Below are 23306 nucleotides of genomic sequence, written 5' to 3' on the forward strand. Positions count from 1 at the left end.
CGGCAACAGAAATTTTTGTCTGTTTTGCTCACTGAAGCATCCCTATGGCCTAGAGCAATGTCGCACATAGCAGGTGGGCACTGAAGAAGCATTTGTAGAACACTCAGATTTATGGTATGTGACATAAGTCATTCATTATTGCACGTGCAGGGTGCATGGGCCATCCCCCACGTCCCTCCACCTGGTGGCCTGGCTGGTTGAACGCTGCACTGGCATGAGACCACCTGCAGGGAAGTTTCAATGACTCTCTCTCATCCAGTTTCAGTTGGGAATCCCTACCCGACATCCCCCAAACTCTTCTTGAAACTTACAGTGATTTATAATTACTGATCTACTAATCAGCTTCCCCAATGAGACTGCAGCCTCCTTGGCATCATGGAGGTCCTTGGTCATCTCTGGACCCCACGGTCTGTCACAGCATCAGATCCACCATAATAGATTCTCCAGAAGTTCTGAATGAAGAACACAAGGCCCTGCCTGCCACTCTGAGGCAAGAGAGAAAGAACTTCTTCTTGTTCTGGGTGAGCCCTTATGATGAGGCCCTCTCACTATTTACAGAAATAAAATGGAGATCGACTGTTTTTCCTTTCGCTCTTCGCACCCCTGGGCTCATTAATCCCAGGTCATTTCGTTCACTTTATTTTTTTCAATGATTTAGTTTCTTTCTAGCCACTTTCCTTGTTCAAATCTCCCTCGAAAATAAAAATAAATTTCAACTAACCATTAAATCAGTCTCGGAGCCTGATGGTTTCTTCCCAAGTTAGAATTGCTCTGTTGCCTTGCGAAACTGTCCGATTTTACACTGGACTCCACTTGACAAAAACAAAGCATTCAAAACTAAAATGTACAATCAGTTGAAAGGTCTCTCTACGTCACTACCGTTACTTTCTAGCAGTGGTTCTCAAACTTTGCGTGTCAGAATCACCTGGAGGATTTAAGACCCAGATCGCTGGGCTCCCACCTCCAGGGTCTTTGATTCAGAGGATCAGGAAGGGCCTGAGGATATGTATTTGCAACAAGTGCCCAGGTGATGCTGATGCCGGCCACCTGGGGACCACTCTTTGAGAGCTCTTGCTTCCCCATAATTCTCTGGGAGGTCTCTTTCTTGCTACCCCACCCCTCAACCAAGATAACCAGATGTTGGGTACATGATTACAGCACTCCTTAACCTTACCAATGCACATAAGTCCCCTGAGGATCTTTTGAAAATGCAGATTATTCAGCCAGCCTGAGGTGGGGCCCAAGATCTGCATGTCTAACCAGCCCCAGGTGAGGCCAACATTGTGGATCCAGGGACCAAACTTTGAGTTTAAGGCATTACAAATTGTACCAAGCAGGTTAGTATTAAAACTCAAGGGCTTTTGCAGGTCTCCAAGCACTTGATTTCAGGTCTGAGCCCTAAAACTACCAATATGCTTTTACACTTTGTTTATTACACTTCATTATTAAAATCCTGACAAAATAGAAGCAAGTGAACATTTAACTTTCTCCCATATAAAACCTCAACATGGATGGGTCCAGCTGACTCACTGGCATTGCCCAGATGTATCTGAACATGGTTCCAACAGTGTGGGTAGATTATAGTAAACCTGGTGGAGACGGTGGGGAGGGTGGGACTGCTTACACACGTTGATTTAGGAACTGCCCCTTTGTCGTGTGGTGAATGGTGTATTTGTTATACAATTCTAGCATTTAGCCTTCACAGAAAACTGGTTTTAAAACACCATTGTCTAATGCGTCATTGAGCCCAACTCCCCCCAAGGCCAGGATTATCTCTTTTTAATTTCTCAGGCTATAAAGAGATCGTAGCAATGGGGAAGTGAAAGACAGCATTAGCTCCTCCCAAACCCTACCTAATCCATTTACTCTCTTACAGTTGCAGGTGAATGTTAAGAACACACTTAGAGGAGCACAGAACGAGGTACAAAATCTGCAGGGCCCAGTGCAAAATGAAAATTTGGGACCTCTTGTTCAAAATTATTAAGAATTTCCACACTGCAGAGCATCAAAGCAAAGGCCAGGACCTTCTAAGGTCATGTGCCAGTGAAGTCAACCCCAGGGGGAAGGACTCTGACATAATGAAAAACCCATGAGTTAGGAAACTAACCAGACCCTCTCACTCTCTCTCCTCCTCTTTTTCCCTCTCAAAACATATGTCCAAAAAGAATAGCTATGATGACAATGGTAGTGTCATTGTTGAATGAAAAGTTGTCCCTGTCTCATCTTTGGCTCTACCCTTCCTTCATTTTTCACTAAAATAACTCAACCATCTGATTTACAAAAACCTAATGAGATGCCACTAATTCCAACAAGGGCTAAAATGAACCCTACCTTTGGTCTGGTTATGATAAGATGGTTTACCTAAACTATGATAAGGAAATGTACAGCACAGTTATGATTAGAGGTGAGGGTGTGTGTGATCTCAAATAACCAGCTTTTCAAATCACCAGGCAGTGCATCTCAAGCTTTGGTGATTCACCAAGGATCTTGTGAAAATGAAGGGAGGTGAGTACGGGACCCAGGTGAGCAAGGGACCCCAAGAGTAGGGGACACCTATACTATGAGACTGAGGACCACACTTTGAGTAGCTAAGTCTAGAACTGTCAGTAAGGCAGCCATTAACCTCATGGACCTACTGAGTGCTTGTCCAAATGGAGATGTGCTGTGAGTTTAAGTGAATACCACATTTCAAAGACAGTTAAAAAAAAAAAAAAGGCAAAGTATCTCATTAATAATTTTATAGATTATGTGTTTTGGATATATTGGCTTGAACAAAATATCTTATTAAAATTAATCCCATCTTTTTTTTTTACCTTTTTATTTTTTTAATTTTTTTTTTAACGTTTATTTATTTTTGAGACAGAGAAAGACAGAGCATGAACAGGGAAGGGTCAGAGAGAGAGGGAGACACAGAATCTGAAACAGGCTCCAGGCTCTGAGCAGTCAGCACAGAGCCCGACGCGGGGCTCGAACTCACAGACCACGAGATCGTGACCTGAGCCGAAGTCGGACGCTTAACTGACTGAGCCACCCAGGCGCCCCTTTTTTACCTTTTTAAATGCAGCTCCTAGAAAACTTTAACTTAGATGTACCATTGCTGTTGAATAGCACTGTTTGAGAAATGCCACTGGAGCTTTCCCTTATCCATCCTCTCCATCTGATTATAAACTCCCTGGGGTGGGAACATGAGACTAGCCCTGGACACCATCCAAGGAGGGAACAACTTGATAGCTGAGTTCATCCCTCAACTTCTCACCACACTAAGTTTGCTGCTCTGGCTCCTTCCACTCCAACATACGCATTTGTGCACATGCACACGCATGCACGTGCACACACACACACACACACACACACACACACACACACACCAGAGTGGAGCAGACTTGAGGACAGGACCTTGTCTTCTGCATCTTTCTATCCTCAGTGCCCAGCACATGAATATCTGATGTGTTGATGCTTTATGTAAATCATTTGTTGCTCCTCCCCCTTATAATACTTACGGGTCACTCACTGTATGTATATATCTCAGACTTACTACATGCTTTCTCAATTACATTTTCATCCAGAAGGTTGTCCTTCAGCTTATCTGGTACTAGCCACACGGGCTCAATCAGTATCAGTGACAATGCCACTAGCCCTACTGCGTACTGAGTGGTAAATGTTGGTGGCTCTTTCCTTATCTCCATCACCAACTTCACAATCGCTACAGCTCTACTAGGCTCACTGTTGCTACTAGTAGCTACAGCTCACTGAGTGCTTTTGCTACGTGGCAGGTGTTGTGACAGGCACTCCAAAACGTCATCTCATTTAATCCCCACAACAGCGCCATGCTAGGCGCCATTAACGATCCTTTACTTTCCATATGAGGAAAGTGAGGCTCAGAGAGGTTAAGAACCTTACCCATGTTCACACAGCAAGTAAGCGGCAGAGATGGGATTCTAATCCAGATCTCCAAACACTGTGCTTTCAACCCTTGGTATCTATAATACCAGCAGCAGGTTCTGGATCGCAGAGCAGTAAAAAGGCAAAAGTGATGTTGGATGGTTTTGAATAGTTGCTTTTTAATAGCCACACCGAGACAAAGATGTTCTTTAATTCTTTTTCTGAGTCTGTTTTTCAAACATATAACTTTCTCAGGGCGCCTGGGTGGCTCAGTCAGTTAAGTGTCTGACTCTTGGTTTTGGCTCAGGTCATGATCTCATGGCTCATAAGTTCGAGCCCCATGTTCTGCTGATGGTGTAGAGCCTGCTTGGCATTCTCTCCCTCTCCTGCTCTCCCTGCACCTCTCCCCGCAACTTGTGCTCTCTCAAATAAATAAATAAACTTTTAATAAATAAATAAATGTATATGTTTCTCAATACTTAAGAAAATACAAAGTTGTCATCAACCTTTTATTCTTCCAGTTCAGGGAATATGTAAATCTGACATTTCCTTTATAGCGGAACGTTGCAAACACATGTGTGTTCACATTTACGAACTGTATACAGTATGTGTGTCCACACATACACTGCATTTCAAGTTTCAATATGGAGCATATCAGAGTAACACTGGGCAAATAGGCTTACAAGGAAAAAAATGGAAGACCAACTCAAAACCAATTACCAATGAATTGTTTTATGATGAAGGCACAAGTTTTAGGATGATCTTTGAAAGATGGATTTAGAATTTCTCAGTTTCAGGTTTGCAACCATTTTTTTTCCCCTAATGACTTTATTCTTTCCTCATCAAAACAGCTGGTTCATCCTAAAAAGTAGAGTTTATGATGGCAATTTTACCTTTGGGATTAACACCCGTATGTATTAATCATAGCACAATTGTAAAATACCAAAGCTTTGAAATAATATACAAAGTGCTTGCTGAATCCACTTTGACAGAACTGTAAAAAGGACAAAGTCCTTAAAAGATTTCTTACAGTTCTCCCAAAAGATTTCATTCAAGTTCCCACATTAAGAATGTGGGAGGGGTGCCTGGGTGGCTTAGTTGGTCAAGCATCTGACTTCGGCTCACGTCATAATCTCACGGTTCATGAGTTTGAGCCCGGCATCGGGCTCTGTGCTGACAGCTCAGAGCCTGGAGCCTGCTTCCGATTCTGTGTCTCCCCCTCTCTCTGTTCCATCCCCGCTCACCCTCTGTCTCTCTCTCGTCAAAAATAAATAAAGATTAAAAATAAAAATAAAAGAATGTGGGAGATAATTCCTGGAATACTAAAATGCAAAACGAAGGAGACAAAATGATTGTAATCATTGTGACAAAGCAGATCAAGAACAGTGGCTTTACCATAAGAGCGTGACAGGCCAGAATAATTGGTTTCCATTTTCATCTGTGACTAATTGATCATCGCTTCTAGGGCCAATTTTGCTGTCTGGTATCTCCATTTTGCCAATGATACGGCCCTATGTTAGTATGAATCTGGCAGGGTAGGAGCGGGGATGAATTCGAGGTTAAAAACCTGACCTCTGGCCGAATGTCATACTTATTACGTTCAATAAACATAACTGGTGACTGAACACACACAGCACAGTAAATACTGTGCTTTTAAAAAGCCACCAGGTAAATCTTTAATAAAGCCTCAAATGACTTAGGAACAAAATGAGTCCTGCAGCGGGGAACAAAATGAATTATTGGTATAGATCAAATTGCCCAGAAACTTCATGTGTCAACATTAATGTCAGTTCTTCAGAACCAATATATTGCGCCTTAATTACGCCAGGCTTCCAAGCCCTGTGGTCCTCCTGACAGCTCATTTCACAGAGATGCATTTATTTTGAAAAAGTGTGTGTAGCTACCAGCCTGTCCACTCTATCAACATGAGACTTGGCCATAAAATCCTGCTATATTTTGCCCAGGGCAGCAATTATTAAGTATCCCTCAACATATGTGTCAAACACATGAGAAATTGCTCCAGGCTTTTCCTGGTTTTCCATTGCTTAAAAAAAGTAGAAAACACCAAAACAGGAGGCCTTTGCGGAACATGAGGCATCAAAAATGTTAGTAGCGTGGTGAGAGCTGAAGAGTAGCAACTCGTTCTTGGAGAAAATATGAATAAACCAAGTCTCTGCTGACACCTAGGACGTCCCCAGAAAGGTGTAAAGCCTCTGGTTACATGGCTAGAAACACAGCGCAGGGACACAGCGCAAAACTGCACAAAGGCTCCGCTCTCTGCACTGGTTATTGGCACTAGTGAATCTTGTTGTAACGATAGGGGTTCTCTGCTTTCACTTTTCTAAGTTGGGTTAAATGGGGCTCCTCACAGTGGGGTTCTTTCCTCCTAACCCTCTGATGCCCAAGCAGGATTACCTAAGGATTTATTACCTTATCATATGCTAGCATCCCAACTCAACAAATAATACATAACCTGGACCCCAGAGCCTGAAGGCTGACTGAACTCACCCGTTCTTTATCTGCGGGGCCCGTCTGGGTCTCAGTGTTCTATTCTCATATCCCACCCTTGCTCATCTTTCTTATCCACCCACATTAAAAATTAAAATAAAGGTTAAAATTAAAATCCATGTCAGTATGTCCTCTGCTAGAGGCACTCCTTGAGAGCAGTGTCTAACTAATTGATTGTTGCTTCTAGAGCCAATTTCGCTGTCTGGTATTTCCACTTTAACAGTGTTAAGGCCCTGTCTGTGTCTGTGTGGTGGGGGGCGGGGCAGGGCAGGAGGAAGGATCTGAATTAGAAATTAAAAACCTGACTTCTAGTCAAATGTTGTATTTACTACACTCAATGAACATAACTGGAGACTGGACACACCATTCATTTATTCAACAAAGAATAAATGATGTGATTTATTTTACCTGGTTATTTTTCTTTTTTTCTTTTTTTTCTTTTTCTAATGTTTATTTTTGAGAGAGAAAGAGAGAGAGAGAGAGAGAGTCGGGGAGGGGCAGAGAGACAGGGAGACACAGAATCAGAAGCAGGCTGCAGGTTCTGAGCTGTCAGCACAGAGCCCGATGTGGGGTTTGAACCCACAAACCATGAGATCATGTCCTGAGCTGAAGTTGGACGCTTAACAGACTAACCCACCCAGGTGCCCCTATTTTTCATTTTTTAAAAGCTAGCTGTCAAAATTTTGATTCAGGCTTTGCCAACTGCCTCGTTCACAAAATGTTGATCTTTATAGGCATTTTCCTAAAATCTGTTTACAACTCCTCCTTCTGAAATTAGATGTTGAAAAGCTTACTGTCTCTCAGTTTCCCTCTCTTGCTCTCATGCACTCTCTTTCTCTCTCTCTCTCCCTCCTTTGTTTCTCAAGTTCTGTCCTATTCCCTACAAGAGATTTTCAATATCAGCATCGAGAACTTCTCTTTTAATCACTCATCTGCTTTGTACAGGTTTTCTAACTTAAATGTGCACACATTAAAAAGTAATGACACACCCAACGGAGCTGAAATGTGAACACATATGCTGTTTGTGTTCCGAAAGGCTAATTAATAATACATCTCTTCATCTGCTTATATCTGTATATACCGTGCCTTGTTTGAGGAACATCCTGGGGCCAGTGATCACTGCCACATCTCACAGCATCTATTTCAACGTTGTGCTAGTAGGAGCAAATGAAGGAAGATATAGGAAGAGTAGGTCTTTAGCTCCAGGGTGGAAACTCGTTATGTGTGGGGCATATAACTTATATTAGACTTTTAAACAGTAATCTAATCAGTGAGAGTTTCATTTCTTTATCAGGGTGCTGTTTGCAAGACAGCTTTCCTGGGTCAGGCAAACTTGCTGAAAACCAAGATAGAGAGCAAACATTATGTGGATTAAGTTGACCAACTTTCTATATTTGCACTGTTGCCATAAGCAAGTCAATAAATCTATTAACACCCCAGCTGTCCTGTTCATCAAGTGAGAAGAAACATGGCCTAGATGATTTTCAAGGTCTCCTCCAGATACAAGAGGCTATGGTTTTTTGTATTGAAAATTAAGCACCACAAAAAACAACACACAGTGAGTAACTGCCACTTGCTTACTTGTTTTCAAAAATACTAAGTCTGGATTGTTCAAATAACATGAAAGGACACCATTAAACTGAACCACGGATCACTTCTTTCCTTAAAATATAGTCTACTCGGCAATCAAAAAGAATGAAATCTTGCCATTTGCACCAATGTGGATGGAACTAGAATGTATTATGCTAAGCGAAATAAGTCAGAGAAAGACAAATATCACATGATTTAACTCGTATGTGGAATTTAAGAAACACAACACATGAACATAGGAGAAAGGAAGGAAAAATAAGATAAAAACAGAGAGGGAGGCAACCCATAAGAGACTCTTAAATACAGAGAACAAACTGGGGGTTGCTGGAGGGGAGGTGGGTGGGGATGAGTTAAATGGGTGATGGGTATTAAGGAGGGCACGTTTCAGGATGAGCACTGGGTGTCATATGTAAGAGATGAATCACTGGGTTCCACTACTGAAACCAATACTACACTGTATGTTAACTAACTTGAATGAATGACTGAATGAATGAATAAATAAATGAATAAAAAAATAAAGTAACGATATATGTATATATATATGTTGGTTATACACACACACACACACACACACACACAGACACATAACCAATGCTAATTGGTTATTACCATTTAGCTGCTAAGTCTAGGCCAGACTTTTTGGATCCTTCACAAATTGTACTTAAGCACCATAACTACTACATTTTTAGTTTATTGCAATGAATGAAATGTTCAGTTGTGTGGCAATGCAGAGTAGTCTAGAGAAGGAAAAAACCTTAATGCAGTGACAAGGCCCATGCAAGGCGAGGCTCCTCCCTGTCACCTGTGGTCTCTCTGTGCAGAGGTTTGACTCTGGGGTTCTGAAAAGACCAAGTGGACTAGAATTATGGTGGTAATTTTTATATGAGGGATAATGTGCCAACCAACAAGGTGGAGCAAACCTCGCCTGTTACTTCATTATACACCTCCAGCTCAGTTCCTGCCAGATCAGAATATTCTACAGCCACCTTCATAGAGGCCTTCTCCATGCGCATCTAATAGCACAGACACTAAAACTCGGCATGTCTACAAATGAACACATCACATACTCCTTTGCAACAACCCCTCCCCAGATCCTCTCCCAGCCCTGTCCCAGGGCCTCCCTTAGTAAACTATCATTACCCAGTCACCCAAGTCAGAACCCTGGGAGTTATCCTTATCTCCTTCTACTCCTCACGTCCAAACCCATTCATTCAACAAAGGAATCAGGACCAGAGTGTGCACAGGTGTACCCCAGAGAGACATGCACGGAAGAAATGAACAGGATGGCCAACTGTCCCAGTTTGCCTGGAACTTTCCTGATTTTAACATTCAAAGTCTGACATCCCAGAAAACCTCCCAGTCTTAGGCAAACCAAGATAGCTGGGCATCTTGGAAAGGAAAGAGTTTGGGAGTACAAAGATTCTTCCTGGAAGAAATGACATCCATACAGAGGTGTGGCATGGAGGAGTACCAGTGGCTTGTGTTCCTGAAGAGTAGAGCTGGTGGCACAGGGCTGGTAGGAAGGGGACTCTGGAAAGGCAGGCAGGGGTTAGATCTTAAAGAGCTATGTATTGAGCTTGACCACAAAAGTGCCAGGAATTTTTCAAAGTGAAATTTTGCATTTGCATTGGTAGGCAGGTGTTTTGAGATGGACCTCGACATTTATGAACCTTTGATGGCTAGAAGCAGGAACTGTTACTTTTAAATTGTCAGTAAGTTAACTGTCATTTTTAAAAAAGTTTTTAGAGAGAGCATGAATGGGGAGGAGAGGGGCAAAGGAAGAGAGAGAAAATCTTAAGCAGGCTCCACACTCAGTGCAGAGCCTGACGTGGGGCTCAGTCACACAACCCTGGGATCATGACTTGAGCTGGAATCAAGAATCAGACAATCAACTGACTGAGCCACACAGGCACCCCTCCTACCTGTCATTCTAAGAATAGAAACTATATTGCCTTGGGGATAAATTATTCTGTTTTGGGAGGAATTTGGTTGGGCTCTCTCTTAGTCAAGCTAATATAAAAGAAGTACCTACCAGCCGTCCTTGGTATAACATCAAACTTTGGTGAAATAATCCAGACACAGGGCCAATTGCAGGAAGAGGGCCATTCGGCCTATGGCTTCCCATTCAGAGACTTTGGAGGTTAAATTCAAATGGTTTCAGTGATCACTTCCAGGATTGAAAGAAGACATTCACCTTGTCAGTCAAAAGTGTCCCAGCACCAGATCACAGAGCCTACAAAGCATGAAATAAGTAAGCGTTTTTTATAAATCTTGTATTGATACAAACATATTACAATATCTTTGTGTTGAAAATGGTACTGTGTAGGCAATAAAAATACTTTAACCGTGGTAATTTTGACTACCTCATTCTGGATTGTTTTCATTTGTTCAATATATCAGGAGCCTCAAAAAAAATAGAGATGGTCCAGATGCCCCTTAAACTCTAAGAGGATTTGCAAAGGGGTGTGTATACAGCTTCAGGAGGATTCTGTGACTGTTGTGTGCAATCTGCCAACTATCTATATGTATATCCCTTAATCATATAATATTTAGTTTTGTCTATTTTTGTAATTTATATAAATTGAATTTACTGGGATATATTATTTTGTATCATTTCTCTCACTACACATGCTTTTGGATTCATCCATGTCAAGAATGTAGTTTATCCATTTCATTTCTTTAGAGAGGGAGAGAGTCGTGACCAAGGGAGAGAGAGAGAGAGAGAGAGAGAGAGAGAGAGAATCTTAAGTGGACTCCACACAGAGTTCAATGTGGGGCTCAATTCCACAACCCTGGAATCATGACCTGAACCAAAATCAAGAGTCGGACACTCAACTCACTGAGCCACCCAGGCACCCCTAGTTTATCCATTTTGAACTGTTGCATCATATTCCATTGTATGAATATCTGTCAACGTATTTATTCATTCTGTTGAACACTTGCGTTGTTTTGAGTGTGTGTGTGTGTTAGTATTATGAACAATACTTCTGTGAATATTCTTGTACTTGACTTCAGATAAATATGTGTAAGGGTTTCTCTAGAATACGTACCTAGGAATGGAGTTACTGGATGATAGGTATTTGCATGCTCATGGTTCTGAGATAATATATAACTGTTTTCCAAAGTAATTGTACTTATTTACACACCTACTATTAGTGGGTAAGAATTCCCCTTGTCCATCCTTCTAATTTATTCCAGTTGGCAGGTGTGAAATGGGCCGATCGGCTTTCCTCTTCTGTGCATCCATTCATGTTTTTGCTGACTTTCTCACTCGGTTGTTTTTGCTTTCTTATTTATTTGTAGGTATTCTTAACATATTCTGGAAACTAATTCCCTGTCACTTACATATATTATAAATATCCCCTCCCTGTTTGGGGCTTTTTGCATTATAATTATGGTATCCTTTAATGAACAAAAATTGTTAATATCACAGTTTGCACTTTTTGTGTCTTGTTTAAGAAATATTCCTTTACCCTAATTCCTAGAGATCGTATTCTATATTTTCATCTGAACATTTTATAGCTTTTACCTTTCACTTTACATCTTTAACGAACCTGGAATTTACTTTTGTATATTACATGCATAGCTTGCCTGAAACAATTATAATTTCTTTTTTTAATATGGAGATATTCTATTCCTTTCCATATCATTTCACTTGTAACTATTTCATTAAGTACACCAGTTTTTATTTTTTATTTATTTTTTTTAACTTTTATTTATTTTTGAGACAGAGAGAGACAGAGCATGAACAGGGGAGGGGCAGAGAGAGAGGGAGACACAGAATCGGAAGCAGGCTCCAGGCTCTGAGCCATCAGCCCAGAGCCGGACACGGGGCTCGAACTCACGGACCGCGAGATCGTGACCTGAGCTGAAGTCGGACGCTTAACCGACTGAGCCACCCAGGTGCCCCAAGTACACCAGTTTTTAAACACAGAGGCCATCATTTTTTTCTGAATTAACTTTGTATGGTGTCTAGAACCACACTGCCTACAAACATCCACAGTTCCTATATGCCATCCTCCACAACCAATGACAGCAATATATCCTAAGATATCTGGGCAAGAGAACGCCCACACCGCCCAACCCCCACCCCAGATTCTATATGTCTCGCATTGGGGCTGCAATACCTTGTCCATGTTGGGGGGGGAAAGTTGAAAATCCTCTGAAAACTGCAGTGCTTGTAATAACTCTCGAAATTACTGGGCATACTTAGTATTAATCATTAACATCCTCATCAGAGTCTGTCTCAGAGGTCAAAATGCACCACTGATTAGCTATAAGTTGGGATCTAATAAATATTTATTTATAGATGCTGTCATCCAACAGCTTGGAATAGCGGTGGCTCTAAATTCTAAATGACTTGTTAATGAATAAGAGTCTATAAGGTCCATATCTAGTCCTCAGATATAATTCAGAAAAATTAATTGCTATGAAACACCAGCCTGGTTTCATGTGATCACATTAGAAGTTATAATAATCTACCAAAGCATAAAACTCAATGTGATAGAGGAGCTGAGAAATTCTCCTGCCCTGACACAAACATGTGGGAGTCTTCACAATAGGAATTTTTCTAGATTGGATGGCTGAACCCATAACTATAGACTTGTTGAATCATAATGTACACCTGAAACTAATATAACACCATATGTTAATTATACTTCAATTAAAATAATAACAGCCCTACAGTACCATATTTTAGTTTAAATTTGAAATCTCAAAAAACCTACAAATACTAGCCAAAACTGGTGGAATAACACAGTCATTTCTCAAAAAATTAAAAAATGATGTTAATGATTTTAATGAGATTTTAACTCTTTCACTTAAACATAATTGGGTGCAGCCGCAAGAAATAATTGTGCCAAAGAAGAAAACAAAAATTATCATGTTTAAATAACTGCACTGATATCCCAACTCTTACAAAGCTAACTCTTGATTTAAATAACGCTTCTACATGCCTTGACCATATGTGTTATTGTATTAAACTCTTAGCTGAAACTAACACACTGCAAAACTTGTGTAATTTAAACAGTAAAATTTTCCAGTGACTTTGCTCAATCTCCTTCTCCCCCGTTAAGCAACAACAAAAGACACATTACACATTACTTTTGTGAATATATACACATAAAAGAACACAGTTCATGTGTTCATAAAAAGTTCTTGGGGCACCTGGGTGGCTCAGTGGGTTAAGCACCAACTTCAGCTCAGGTCATGATCTCATGATCTGTGAGTTCAAGCCCCGCATGAGGCTCTGTGCTGACAGCTCAGAGCCTGGAGCTTGCTTTGGATTCCGTGTCTCCCTCTCTCTCTGCCCCTACCCCACTCATGCTCGCTCACTCGCTCTCTCTCTCAAAAATAAGTAAACATTAAAAAAAATTTTTTTTAAGTTTTTCACTAAAGATTTTAGCTGTGACAGCTAGTTACAAAGTAATTTAAGGTTTGTAACAAAAAGCTAGGTCTGCTTAGTACATGTTCAGTTACTGGTGGTGAACACTCAGTGAGTATTGGCTGATGCATATATGAATGGATGAAAATATAAGTAAGAGATATCCACATATATATCATATATATCATAAAGAGTATGAAGTAGGTTTAACTCTCTACACACCCTGTCTACACCCCTGTCTACACCCCTGTCTACACACCTGTCTATACATATAATGGCTCCACTTAAGCTATCAGTCTGTGGACCTGTGAGAAGGTCAGGCTTCCGTGAAAACTTGAGCCACCCAAATCCATTAGAGATTCTAGGAGGGAGCAGCTGCAATGAACATGTAGTTTCAGAACGGATGGAGCAAGCAATCTGTCTCATAGGGACTGCTGAGCTGACCTTGTAACAGGGGAGAGAGACTCCTCCATGTACCAGGTCAAGTGCAAAGCACTATGCTTTTTATTCTGTTTTCAGGGAACAAGACCCAAAGCCAGGCATTGATGGAAACTTTTAACGACTTACCTAGTCTTAGAACATTAGAATTAGGAAAAGGAAAAACTCAAAATCATCTATCCACCACTCACCTAAATTCATTTAATTCACTTCCCCAAGCTACATCTCCAAATGTATAAACGTTTCATTCCTGTTTTAAACACTTGAGGTTTTGTGTTTGTACAAAACATTTTAATAATTTTACAAAATATAACCTCTACATAGGGATAAACCTAAAAGCCAAAAAAAGCATCAAATGGAGATTCTGAAAGTGATTATCAATATCTATAAACCACTGTTCTTATGCAAATCAAAGCCGCAATGAGCTATCACCTCAACCTGTTAGAATTGTCATCGTCAAAAACGCTGGTGAGGACGTGGAGAAAAGGGAACCCTGTGCACCGTTGGTGGTAATGTAAAGTGGTGCAGCCACTATGGAAATTAATATGGAGGTTCTTCAAAAATTAAATATAGAATTACCATATGATCCAACAATCCCAGTTCTGGGTATATATCCAAAGGAAATAAAAATCACTATCTCAAAGGCATCTGATCTCCTATGTTCATTGCAGCATTATTCACAACAGCCAAGATATAGAAACAGCTTAAAAAGATTCACAAAAAGATGAATGGCTAAAGAAGATCACACACACACACACACACACACACACACACACACACACTGAAATATTATTCAGTCACGAAAAAGAAGGGAACCCTGCAACAACATAGATGGACCCTGGGGGCATTATGTTAAGTGAAATAAGCCAGACAGAGAGGACAAATATTATATGTGGAATCTTAAGGACAGAAAAAAAAGGCGAGCTCATAGAAACAGGGGCTGCCAGGTCCTGGGGGGTTGGGAAAATAGGGAGAGGTAAAAGAATACAAACTTTCAGCTTTTAGATGAATAAAGTCTGAGGATCTAATGCAAAATATGGTGACCGTAGTTGATAACACTGTACTGTATACTTGGAATTTATGAAAAAGAAGAACTTAAATGCTCTCACCAAAAAGAAAATGATAAATTAAAAAAGATTTTAAAACATTGTTCTTTTAAACCATTGTTCTTTTAAACCAGTGTAGCTTACTATTATGTACCTATGTCTGTTTCTTTAGGTATCTAAATTATTCACAGGGTTTGCAAATATTCTTTATGTGTGTATTATGATTAAAAAAAAAATCTGCCAAGGCAGGTGCAAGGGCTAAAAGAATACATCTTCTGGTTTCCTTTTGTTGTCTCTGTTTAAAAAAAAGGAATCGCCTCTGAGAAAAGCCTCTAAGGAATGCCTCTAGGCGTAGTTTCTGGAATGAAATGGAACAGACTGCCGTACAAAGAGAAAAAGAAAACACACAGCAAGGCAAGGTGGACAGCGGTGTGAGTCCTGCGGTGAGGTGTCAGCAGAGGAGGTGTTCCTTTCCTACGAACTGTATAAAAGGTCAGCTCATCCACCACCCAGAGGCAGAATCTGCTCCAGCCATCCTGAAGCTTCAGGTGCTCCCTCCTACCATCTCCAATGGAATTCACCGGCAGAAGCTTCCACAGAAACCTGAGTTCCTCCTTGCAAGGTCCTGCACTCAGCATGAGAGGTTCCATGTATGGGAAGGGAGGCATGCAGCACTTTGGGGCGGCACCCAGCGTCTATGGGGGGGCTGGAGGCCAGGGCATCCGCATCTCGACCTCCAGACCCATGGTGGGCTATGGGAGTGATCTCACCAGAGGAGACGTGTTTGCTGGCAATGATAAGATGACCATGCAGAACCTAAACGACCGCCTAGCAAGCTACCTGGAGAAAGTACACTCCCTGGAGCAGTCCAACTCCAAACTCGAACTGCTGATCAAGCAGTGGTATGAAACAAACACACCCGGCATCAGGGACGACAGTGCATATTACCAACAAATAAAAGAGCTGCAAAACCAGGTAAGGGATGATGCCTTTGTTTTCCACTCTACTGCTGAGCTGCACGGTATACCAAGGGGGCATCTATGTTAGGTGGGTGCAAATAGATGTCAGAAAGCAAATTAGGCTGAAATGCTATATCTATAAAAATGGTGAATTCCATAATCTACCCTTAGTGGTTGAATAGCTGACTACATAACTGGATGACTGTAAATCATACTTTGTTAACTTTTTACAATATAGTTACATGGAAAATATGAAATGTTACCCTCCAGTCTTGTAATCTGTATTTTTGTCACAGTTTACCAGGACACAGCTAAGTGGATAGTAAAAAGTTTTTCTAAGAAGAGCTAAAATTTTTATGTGATGATAAATCTTTTTTTTCACCCAGTTCCCATTAACTTGTGAATTCCCAGTCAATGTAGAGATGCTCCTCCTTTAATTTATGTAAATTTGTAATATTAGTATTAAGACACCATATGAAAAATTTCAATGATGAAGTGACCCAGGGTGGAAATAAGGGGAAGGGATGTAGGTATTCGTGAGGTCCAGATTTTTCAATGCCCTGTTTAATAATCCCATCATCAGTTCAGAAGCCGCTTCTACAGCAATAAGATGTTCTATTGCCCCAACTCAAATTTGTTGCAATTATATCACAGCCTACTCCCACATTATCAGAGAAAGGTGGAGTTCTATTTATCAACTGTGTGATAAAGGGAGTGAACTTTGCTCCAAAGTGAAGGGCACTTATGACACAAGCACTTGCTCTGCTTTCAAATTCGTATCTAATCGAGGAAAGAATCCCTTTCACTTTCATTCCTATTTTAACATTCATATTCCTTTATAGCAAAGGCCACCTCCTTGGTGGCCTCAGTATACACAGAAAGGCAGCTGGATCTGCTGAAAGACACAGACCATTGTAACATCTTCTACAAGCAGCCTGGATCCATATATATCTTAGGGAACGCACCCATTCGGGAACCCCTTTTTTAAGATCGAGGGCTTATCCATCCTGACAGCTTCAGTGCCCAACACAACTCTCACATAGCAAAGTGTCCATTCATTCAGCCAATAGTTGGTAGATACTAAGTGCTGGACACTATGCTGAGCATTGGGGAATATGGACACATAATGTGATTTGGAGGAACAGACACAAAGACTTAATCCACACAGAGGGATAGATGCTAGCAAGGAGGGCCCTATAGGGCAGTGAGAACACAGGCAATTCATCCAGTTCTGCCTTGAAGAAATCTCTGAGACTTCCTTGAGGCAACGATGTAGAAGGTGAGACATGGAGGAGAAGTTGTTCACCAAGTGAGAAAGGCTAACAGGAATATTCTCAGCAGGAACAACATCAAGGGGAAGGCACTTGATAAAGTTTGATGGTTCGAGTTGAATGAAATTCTTCCTTTTGTAAAACCATAAGAAAGCTCACCTAACCCTGGGACCAGAGTTGTATTTTATGACTTGATTATGTTAAATGCCCATATCATTGCCCTTCCTATTTTCATGGTTGAAAGGAACATCATCTTTGATAGAATAGTGGTTGTATCTGAAGATAAACTCAATCATTTGAAACTTTTTTCCAGTTGAAAATGTCATTCTTTCTCATGTATTTTCCAGATTAAAAGTGTACAACTGCAAAATTTTCACTGTGTCCTGAAAATTGATAATGCCAAACTAGCTGCTGAGGACCTCAGGCTGAAGTAGGTTCTAGCACCATGGTAAAACTTCCTGGAAAAGGATTCCTTTTAGCTGTGCCTCATGACATTCAGCTTTCCACATTCTTGTTGGTAAAGGAGCTACCTTAAGTAATGTCAGGATCTGGGAGTTTGAAGGGTGGTAGAAGTTATCTGGTCCAGCCCAGCACTCAGGGCTAGACTTCCCTCTCCCACATTCTTAATATTTTTCACTGGTTAGCTCTAGTCGCTAGAACATTCTTTTTTAGTAACCCTTCATCTACCTTTTCACCCACTGAGCCTAACTGTGCCCTTTGGAGTGACACCAAAGCAATTTAAAACTCCCCTTCTGCATAGGTGCCCTTCTCTTATCTGAAGCAAGACATTTGTCTATGCTCAGTGATTCCCCAAGTGAGTCATCCATGCTTCTTGGAGTGCCTGCAAATGTACAGCCCAAGTTCCAGGGATGACCTTTGATGCTTCTGAGTCTGCTGGTGTTTTACAATAGGGTCTGACCAACCAAATAAGTAGGACTATGATTAAAGCAGCTCAGATCGTGTTCACTCTCTTGCAGCCATATCACACTACATGTGATCAGAACTATTCCTCATAAATGGCTCCTATACTAGGGCTTTCTCATCCTGAATGTGTACAATGCATTGGTACTAAAAACTCCTTTGTGGCTTAAAAGGGTAGCATTTTAATGCTACAAAGGATCCAAAAGGAGGAAATGGGAAAGCAAATCCGAAGACTAAAGCAGTAAACGTTTGTTCATTCCAATTATACCAAGTCAATATCTGGGTGTTCCACTGCATTATCATTTTTTTTAAGTTTTGCTACTTCAATAAAAATGGAGTAGGTAAGATTTTGGAAGAGAATCATGAACTTTTAAGATAACTCACTTTGGATGCATCTGCTTACAAAGTAATAAAAATAATAAATTGATCATGTGCATTCATTAAGTAAATCTAACCATTATTTAATATCAATAATGAGAATCTTTTGCTGACACATTAATTAAAGCAAATATTTTTTTTATTTCCTTAAAAATATATTCAAGAATTTAGGAACTTTTAAGAGTTATTTTGGATTGCTTTTTTTACCAATCACTCCAAATTACAGAGATTATATTATGGAGCAAATTATCTGATTCCTGGGTTCCCATGAACATTTTTGATATGTATAAAGGATACAATGTATTGAAATTGATCTCACATACCACGTAAAAATATCTCATTATATTAGGACTATCTGTTCTATAATGGCTTCTGGAGGACTCAATTATCCCTGCATACCAATTAATTCACAGGTATGAGGCTGAGAGGGAGATGCGCCTGACAGTGGAGAGTGATATCCAAGGCCTGAATAAGGTCTCGGCTGATCTATCCCTAAGTAGAACAGACTTGGAGATTCAAGTTAAAGAACTGACTAAAGACCTGGATCTCCTCAAAAAAGAACATCAGGAGGTGAGGCCATGCTCAGAAGCAGTGTTGGGAATGATAGAAATGGCTCTAATAACGATAATAAGGAGGGGGGAGTTGGTAAGAAGATGACAACAATAAGGGTATGAGCTGTCAGGGTTCAATGACTTAGAGCAGTACCCGCACTACAATAAGCCCTACCTAAATTATTTTCTTTCTTTTTTACTCATTCCCCATAAAAGAACCCATAAGACTTACTCTTTCTGCCCAGCCTCATCTGAGAACGTGCCTCAGACTATAATTAGGATTTTCACTCTTGTAGGAAGTAGACAGCCTACGCAGACATTTGGGCAATACTGTATGTGTAGAAGTGGATGCTGCTCCAGGCCTGGAGCTTGGCACCATCATGAATGAATTGAGGCAGAAGTATGAAACAATAGTCCAGGAGAACCTTCAGAAGGCCAAGGAACAGTTTGAGACACAGGTAATAGCATAATTCCAAAGGGTAAGTAAGCAACTATGTAGAAGCTTTCCTTCAAAAAAAAGATAACTCATGTTCTTTCTTTTCTCTCTCTCCTTACTCACTTTTTTTTTTTTTTTTCATTTTTGGAACTTTAGACTCAACTTCTGCAGCAACAAGTCACAGGGAGCACTCAAGAGATAAAAGACAATGAGGCTCAAGTAAAGGAGCTGAGACACACCTACCGGAACCTAGAGATCGAACTCCAGTCCCACCTCAGTATGGTAAAGCACATCTAACTTCACACTCTCAATGTAGTGTATGCTTACTAAGTGCCTGTGTGAGGAACTCTGGGGATGCAGAAAACTCTAGGAAATAACCCCTCACCCTTGCAGGGCTGGCAGGGAAACAGGCCAAACCACCGATTATAATTAAAACACAGAAAGAAATCAAGGACAAGGGCAATGTACTGCAAGGATGCAGAGGGGCAAGTAGACCTGGAAGAAGACCTGGAGGTCTACCTGAGTAGACATCACAGAGAAAGTGGCCTTTAAACTAGATCTTAAAATGTGAGATGAATGTGTAGTTGAACAATAGGGGTAAAGACATTTCAGGCTAAGCAAATCAGTCAGCTCCTGTCATGGTGTCTTACAATAACAACACTACCCCATCATGGGTTGGCTGCAGCTCTGCTCCATGGCATTTCCACTGTGGGGGTAAGGCTAAAGGAGGAGACCCTAGCCAGGGCATGCCAGTGTTGTTGCAGAAAGAAAAAAGCAATGGCCAGACCATGTGATAGCTCCTAAAGCTTCTCAGAAAAGGCATTTGTCAGCTTCACCTGCATTGCATTAGCCAAAGAAAGTCGCACAACCAAGCCTCCTGTCAACAGGGATGAGGAAACCTAATCCTCCACTTGGAGGGGCACCACAATCACAGGGAGAGGAGGCAAACGTTGAGAACAATAATACAACATACCACAGTAAGACAACAGTGAGTGCAAGGCTAAAAACGAACAGAAGACTCCAGGAACTGGGGATCCTAGCAGCTGGCTGAGGTCGCCTAGATGGAAAGAGGGGGAAACAAAGCTAGAAATAAGAGTCATGCCCACAATGACTAGCAGTGGAAGTTCTCCTCAAATTAAATTAAAATTGAGCCACCTCTTAAGTTTTCAACTAAGAAACATCCACTTTTTCTTGTGCTCATAGAAAGAATCTTTGGAGCGTACATTAGAGGAGACCAGAGCTCGTTATGGTAGCCAATTGGCCACCATCCAGGCACTGCTGAACTCCATAGAAGTCCAAATGACACAGATTTGGAGTGATACAGAACGCCAGAACAAGGAGTACAATATCCTCCTTGACATAAAGACCCGGCTTGAGCAGGAAATTGCTACTTACCGCCGCCTTCTGGAAGGAGAAGATGTCACGTAAGGCTCTTAGAATCAAGGGATATGTGCCAGTGTCTACATGCTGTGCTATTTTAATGTCTACATATTACACTGTCACTCATTCCCCAGCACCAATGCAATCCCTAGCACAAAAGCAATTACACATGCGCCCCCAACAACAAAACAAAAATATACCAAAAGTACACCCATCCTCCAAATACTAAGTATGTGTAGGACCGACTTAGAAGATGGTTCTACAGTAGATGATACAGATTATGCTTTGCTAATTTTTATGATTAATACATAATTGAATAAATTTTAACACAACAATAACTTTTAAAAATCCTCATTGAGAGGTCATGAAATGAACAACAGAGTTTGAGACCAGTTTGAGAATCATCAGTATTGCCATAGCAACTGTCTTCAACTACCACACCCAAGAAACTCAGTAAGAGAACACAAGATTTAAACTTCCACTGTAATTTTGTTATTTTTATTACAAAAACTTCTAGCACAGGGTAAACAGGTCAGTTTTGGAGCTATCTATCTATCTATCTGTATATATAGAGAGAGATAGAGATAGATAGATATCTGTATATATATAGATAGATAGAGATATAGAGATATCTGTATAGATAAATAGATAGAGAGAGAGAGAGAAAGAGAGAGAGAGAGATGGTAAAGGGGGGAATGCAAACACAGCATTAAAACACACATCACGCAGACTTTATTTTGAAACAAAAAAGGCAGGACAGTGCTTCATTTTCAAAATGGTGATAACACCTTTTCCTGTCTCTTTTTCTTTTCTTAAAAAATACAGACAGACAAACACAACTATAGAGCATCTGCCGAGCACCCTGGAGGAGAAAGGTAAGTGTTCTAATTTCACACATTTCCTGTAAGACTGAATTCTCACTCAGCAGCTTACCACTTATTAAATGCCACTGGTGAAAAGTAAAGAGAGATCGGTTTTCAAGTCAGCAGATATTACCCTAGGGATTCTAAAAATCAGGCACGTCATATAAAGAAACCCCCAACATGGGAAGTTTGTCATACTCCCACAACAGGGTAGTTTTCTCGGCCCAAGCTATTACCGTTCTGAGACATCCTGGGATCATGAAAGGGAAAAAAAAATAAGATGAAAAAGTACATTTGGCTTAATTCGATATTGTATCTTTCTCTTTGGGGTGGGGAGAGAAGAAAATTTGTGAATTTGGAGACAGTGACATTTTCAGCATTTATTTATAAATTTGACAAGATTATTTAAGAAAAAGAATGGGTTTCTTTTCTTTTTAGGAAAAAATACATGTAAAACCATGATGGTTTAGAACTGAATACTATAAGTCAGCAGAGGCATGTTCCTGAATTAACATTTTATACTTAAATCTAAATTCAGATGTGAAGAGAAAAAGGAAGATTAAGACGATTGTGGAAGAAGTGGTGGACGGCAAGGTTGTGTCGTGTGAAACCAAAGAGATGGAAGAAGATGTGTAAACAGTTGCCGGGAGATGCTGCTGAGGGTTTTAAAGACATGTAGACATAATTTTTGCTCCCTACAAGAAAGTGGCCATCAGAAAGCGCTATTAAAAATTTGTAGTGATCAGAAGCGGGGGAAAGCCCATTTATCAGTCTCTATAACTGAATATAGATGTTTTATTCAGAGGAGTTGCAAAGTGCCTACAAAAATAAAACCCAGTGAGCACTAGGACATTTAAAACCTCATTACCACCATCTTTACCATGAAACACATTGGGTATAAGCTATAGACCACCTAATATCAATTTGTTAACGTTCCTGAAAATTATAGCACATTTGAATTATACTAAACTTTGCAGAGCAGAGGAGTCCCTGCAAATTGCAAATAAACCACTCTCTAATCTTTCCTGTTTCCGAATTACAAAATCTCCTTTCGGGGGCCTCTGGATTCTTAATTGAGCCAATTTCTTGGTTAATTTCATTGGATTTTTGATATTGGTATAATCCTGCTAGCTTTGAGTTACATCTGCTTTCTTTTCCATTGTCTTCATTGCCTTTTAAAATTCACCTCAGCTCAGGGCACCTGGGTGGCACAAGTCAGTTAAGTGTCCGAATTCAGCTCAGGTCATCATCTCATGGTTCATGAGTTTGAGCCCCAAATGGGGCTCTCTGCTGTCAGCACAGAGCCCATTTCAGATCCTCTGTCTCCCTCTCTCTCTGCCCCTCCCCACTGCTTCTCTCTCTCTCTCTCTCTCTCTCTCTCACTCTCTCACACACACACAAAATAAATACATAAACTTAAAAAAAAAAAAACAACTCAACTCAGCTCTTCGAATAATTTGAGAGTCAGACTCCGATTTCAAATGCTGAGCAGAATAAGAATGAAGCACATCAGGCTTGAAATGGGAATAGATTAGGGGCACAGGTCAATATCAGACTCTTGATTTCAGCTAATGTCACGATCCCAGGGTCCTAGGATCAAGCCCTCAAGCCCTGGGTTGGGCTCTGTGCTGAACCTAGAGCCTGCTTAAGATTCTCTTGTTCTAGGGGCGCCTGGATGGCTCAGTCGGTTGGGCGTCCGA

At 40.7% G+C, this 23306-nt stretch overlaps 1 protein-coding gene and 1 long non-coding RNA gene across 5 annotated transcripts in view; one reads left to right on the top strand and one right to left on the bottom strand.

The window, feature by feature from the left end:
- LOC109260928 (uncharacterized) overlaps window positions 1-23306 on the bottom strand; it is a 148479-nt gene that overhangs the window by 75737 nt on the left and 49436 nt on the right. Inside the window, exons 3-5 of one of the 4 annotated variants that reach the window (XR_002077195.2) lie at window positions 10013-10213; window positions 5278-5409; window positions 3901-4001 (exon numbers count right to left, since the gene is read on the bottom strand). This is a non-coding gene — a long non-coding RNA (uncharacterized LOC109260928). The remainder of the gene's footprint in view (window positions 1-3900; window positions 4002-5277; window positions 5410-10012; window positions 10214-23306) is intronic. The other 3 variants (XR_002077197.2, XR_002077198.2, XR_002077196.2) reach the window with 3 other exon arrangements.
- Window positions 15392-22636, top strand: KRT20 (keratin 20). Its single transcript, XM_019439395.2, has 8 exons — window positions 15392-15822; window positions 17425-17507; window positions 18790-18946; window positions 19224-19385; window positions 19520-19645; window positions 20567-20787; window positions 21569-21618; window positions 22145-22636. The coding sequence occupies exons 1-8, from the start codon at window positions 15418-15420 to the stop codon at window positions 22240-22242; spliced, it is 1302 nt and encodes a 433-aa protein (XP_019294940.1). The 5' UTR covers window positions 15392-15417; the 3' UTR covers window positions 22243-22636.

This window comes from Panthera pardus, unplaced genomic scaffold (assembly GCF_024362965.1).
Source record: "Panthera pardus isolate Hobbes unplaced genomic scaffold, ASM2436296v1 HiC_scaffold_3, whole genome shotgun sequence".
In the NCBI taxonomy this organism is placed as follows: domain Eukaryota; kingdom Metazoa; phylum Chordata; class Mammalia; order Carnivora; family Felidae; genus Panthera; species Panthera pardus.